Genomic DNA, 3,837 nt, shown 5'->3' on the forward strand with positions numbered 1-3,837 from the left:
AGGGAAACCCATGGTGATGCTGGTCAAGGCCAGTAAGGCCAATTAGTGCCCTCAGGGCCCTTACAGCGCATGCATGAGTCTTTTAAAGAGCTCTCCAGAACATGTCTGAATGGGACCTCGGCAATGAGTGGAGAAGGCATCCCAGCTCCTGGTGCCCTGAGATCCCCCAGGAGGACATGCCCATGGCATCACTCGTCCACTGCCCAGCCACTGCAGGACACAGGGATCCCTGAGATGAGGTGGGGGTGGATTGCGCAACTGAAGCAAAGAGAGGTTGAACTGTGAAGTTCCATGTCCTGTCCTCATTTTGAAACCCTGTTGGGTGCCTGGGTTTGCAGCTTGCTGATCTCTGCTGTTTGGTTTATGTGAGGCACATGGAAGTGAATTCACAGATGTGTTGGTGATGAGAGAACATTAATATTAGAAAGAGGGGGTGGGAAGGGGAAAAAATAGCTACCTCTAGAAATTGGTTTCTTCTTTTCTTCCCTTATCTCTTTATCTGCCTGAATAAACTGTATTGGCAGATCTGGGATTCTGATCACAGAGTATATGCCCTCCCCTTTCTGGAGGAAGACGGAAGGAAGTGGGCTAGAAAATACCAGTTTCTAACCTCGGGTCAGGTAAGCCAGCTGCAATGGAAAGGGTGATAGCGGTTGAACTTTGCTATAAAGAAGGGACCAAAATCAGCTTGAGACACACTCAGTGGAAGAGGTCTCGGAAGAGTCTTGTGCTCTGTCACCGTGTGCATCCGCCTAAAGCAGCAGAGACATTGCCATGGCTTTTGCCAGCTCCTCAGTGGTGGTAAATACTTATTTTCATATAAGTGTTAAGATATATTTACTGCAAGAGAAAAAGCAGAATGCAGATTAATGCTGTTATCTATGAGCAACCCTTCTTGGGCTTTTTATGGTGAAAGTGGGAGCTGAATGGGATGCTAAGTCTGTCTGATACAGCTTTCTGATCTGAGCTTTTGTAAGTGGGTTTGGTGTTTGAGTCACAGGAAGGCAATGGACTATACATTATTTATCTGGAAGGGCAGCACCACTGATGTGGGACTGGGAGAGACAGTCCTTTTCTTGGACAACGTGCTATCAAAATTGCTGAAATTTTGCTGTGAATTGAATGTCCGTGCATTTAAATTTCAGCCTGGGTAGTATTTGCAATGCTGTCAACTCTTGTGATTTTATGACAAGCTTTGCATTTATCTGCCTTCATTTTCTAAAACTGTAGCTCCTGGAAATGGCCCAAGAATCTCAAACTTCATTGATAAAAGGGTTATTTCCACTAAATGGCTGCTGTGCGGCCAACCTTTCCTGTCCTGAGAAAGCATATGGCTTACTAAGTTTCTAAGCTTAGGCATGGGGTCAACTGAGTCTTTACCTCACCTTGTAGATCATAAGACATTGCTGTTTGACTGTGGAAGATGACCTTTCACAACTTGTTGGGGAGATGCTCTTCTTGGTGCAGAACCAACTACAAATCAGAATTTGAATTAGTTTAACATCTAATGTGATGACTATTATTAAGATCATCTAGCCCAAATATGAGTATGAAGATCAGCCACTGCCCAGTGCTGATTCGCAGCAATGAAGGAATTCAGGGTAGGACTTGTGTTCTGCATCCTTCTCCTCTTACTAGTTATATGGTGCATTGATGGACCAGCCAAGACTTGGCTCTGTGCTCTCTCTCTCTCTTGACTGAACTGAGCCAATGACACCTTTCTCTCTCCCAGTTCAGGTCACTGCTTTTGGTGCTGATTCTAGCACTCACTGTAAGGAGCTTACCCCATAGAAGGGTAGTTCATCCTCAACCCAGCACGGACAATGGTTCTGCGAGGCTTCGTGAAGATTGCCTGAACCAAAAGGATCTCAAATTCCCTACAACGATGAACGTTGACATTCGTATCAGCAGTTCAGATCATGCCTTTAGGATGGTCCATGATGTCAGAAACCGGTCTCTCGCTCCTTGGGATTACAGGTAACGGTTTAGTTGTTACCTAAATTTCAATGGCAGTGATACACAGATGTTTTTTATGGTGAATGATGGTTGATTCTCAGCATATGCCTGGGGTCCTGTGAATATTGCAAACACTTCTTGACGTCCACACTTTCATTTTGATGTCAGGTGAGATTTCTCCAACAGAAACTGTTTGCAGTGCAAGGAGACATCATTGGAATGGTTTCTAATCCTCTTGTCAATCTTTGCTAAACAATTATTCCTCTAGCAAAAGTAAAATGTCAGTATGTTGTAATTTTATGTTTTCCTAACCGAAAGAAATTTTTGAATGCTGAAATTAAAACAAAACTAATCAGAAATTAATAGTCCACTTGCGAACAGTTCTGTATTTCACCCAGCTCCACTCCATTCATCAACTCCTAAAGAATGATATGGCAGTACTACCCTCCCAAAATGGATTAGATTTCTAGGAAGCCATTTTAAAAATATTGAGGATAAAGAAATCCTTTGGCCTTGTCTCATAATGAGGATACACAAGTAAATAGCATGGGCCTTTCATGGAGATAAACAAGAAGATCCTGCCAAACTGTGTCGTGCAAGTACATAAAACCCTTTTGTGTCCCCACCCCCAGGCTTGACGAGGATCCCAACCGCTTCCCCCAGGTGATCGCTGAAGCCAAGTGCCGCCTCTCTGGCTGCGTGAACTCACTGGGGCAGGAGGACCACAGCCTCAACTCCGTCCCCATCCAGCAGGAGATCCTCGTCCTCCGGCGGGAGCAGAAGGGCTGCCTGACCACCTTCCACCTGGAGAAGAAAATCATCACTGTGGGCTGCACATGTGCCGCTCCAGTCGTCCACCACCAGTCCTAGGAGGAATTAGTAGCGGGGGCAACCCTGGGAAGAAGAAATGACTCCCACAGACATCCCTCTGGAGAAATCCCACAGTCACCCACCTTGCATCCCAGGAATTCAACATGACATTTCCTTTCCAAATCTTAGCAAATTACCTCATTATAGTACTGATTCTTGCTGTTCATTCATGGATTTTAGAATGGGGATTACCCATAGCTGGTGATGGAGGGGAGAGAGAGGGATGGAGGATAAGCTTTGCTTGTGACTCCAAGCAGGGAGGGGTAAAGCAGTGCTTTTTTCCTTTTTTCTTTTTTTTTTTTTTCATTGCGGCTTATATCAGTTTGGTGAATCAAGCGAATTATAATTCCTAAAGTTGTTCTTGTCAGTAAATTGCCATAATGTATACACGTCAACCAGCACTGCCACAAAAAATCCCTACTTCTGCACCTTCTCCCTCCCTTCTTCATCCCTAACCCCTTTTCCTTCTCTGGCCATCCTTGCTCACTAGCGTATTTCTAGTGTAAATCTGGCCTGATTCTCATTGCACTCTGGGTTTGTGTCACTGTGGCTCGATGGGGAGCAGTGGCCAACTTATTCCAGAGCATTTTGGGAGAAAATTGAGACCACTTGCATTGAATGTTAAAATGGAAAAGAACTAATGAATGTTTATATTTCTATTTATAACTTCTATTTATTACAGTATTTATGGCTTTGTATGTGCTCAGAGTATCAAAAAATGGTAAATGATTACCTGTATTTATTCAATAACTTATCCACCTAATAAAAAACATATTTTATTTAAAAAAGTGTTCGTTTATGGTAGCTCAAAATGAAAGCAGATGATGGGTTTATGCTGCAATAGCACTGAGAGATTTCAATAAAGATCAGTCTTTTTCCGGTGCAGTGATATGAGTAAGAGGGAGCACAAGAGAACTTGCAGCCTAAATAGATTAAAAGATGCAAAAAAGGGTTGAAAGTGGTGAACTGAGGGTATAGAGGCAGTGCTGGGGCAGTTGGCAATGGAGCCAG

At 43.8% G+C, this 3,837-nt stretch overlaps 1 protein-coding gene across 1 annotated transcript; it reads left to right on the plus strand.

Annotated features, from left to right (window-relative positions):
- Window positions 1-774: 774 nt before the first annotated feature.
- LOC142055702 (interleukin-17F-like) lies at window positions 775-3,564 on the plus strand. Its single transcript, XM_075089822.1, has 3 exons — window positions 775-801; window positions 1,733-1,977; window positions 2,589-3,564. The coding sequence occupies exons 1-3, from the start codon at window positions 775-777 to the stop codon at window positions 2,824-2,826; spliced, it is 510 nt and encodes a 169-aa protein (XP_074945923.1). The 3' UTR covers window positions 2,827-3,564.
- Window positions 3,565-3,837: the final 273 nt, after the last annotated feature.

The sequence above is a fragment of the Phalacrocorax aristotelis genome, chromosome 3, assembly GCF_949628215.1.
Source record: "Phalacrocorax aristotelis chromosome 3, bGulAri2.1, whole genome shotgun sequence".
In the NCBI taxonomy this organism is placed as follows: Eukaryota; Metazoa; Chordata; class Aves; order Suliformes; family Phalacrocoracidae; genus Phalacrocorax; species Phalacrocorax aristotelis.

Excerpts from the sequence above, each read along its gene's own strand:
- LOC142055702 (XM_075089822.1), top strand. The coding sequence starts at position 775 with ATGGCTTTTGCCAGCTCCTCAGTGGTG. Across the intron at positions 802-1,732 it reads TTGCCAGCTCCTCAGTGGTG|TTCAGGTCACTGCTTTTGGT; the intron begins GTAAATACTTAT and ends TCTCTCTCCCAG. Across the intron at positions 1,978-2,588 it reads CTCGCTCCTTGGGATTACAG|GCTTGACGAGGATCCCAACC; the intron begins GTAACGGTTTAG and ends CCCCACCCCCAG.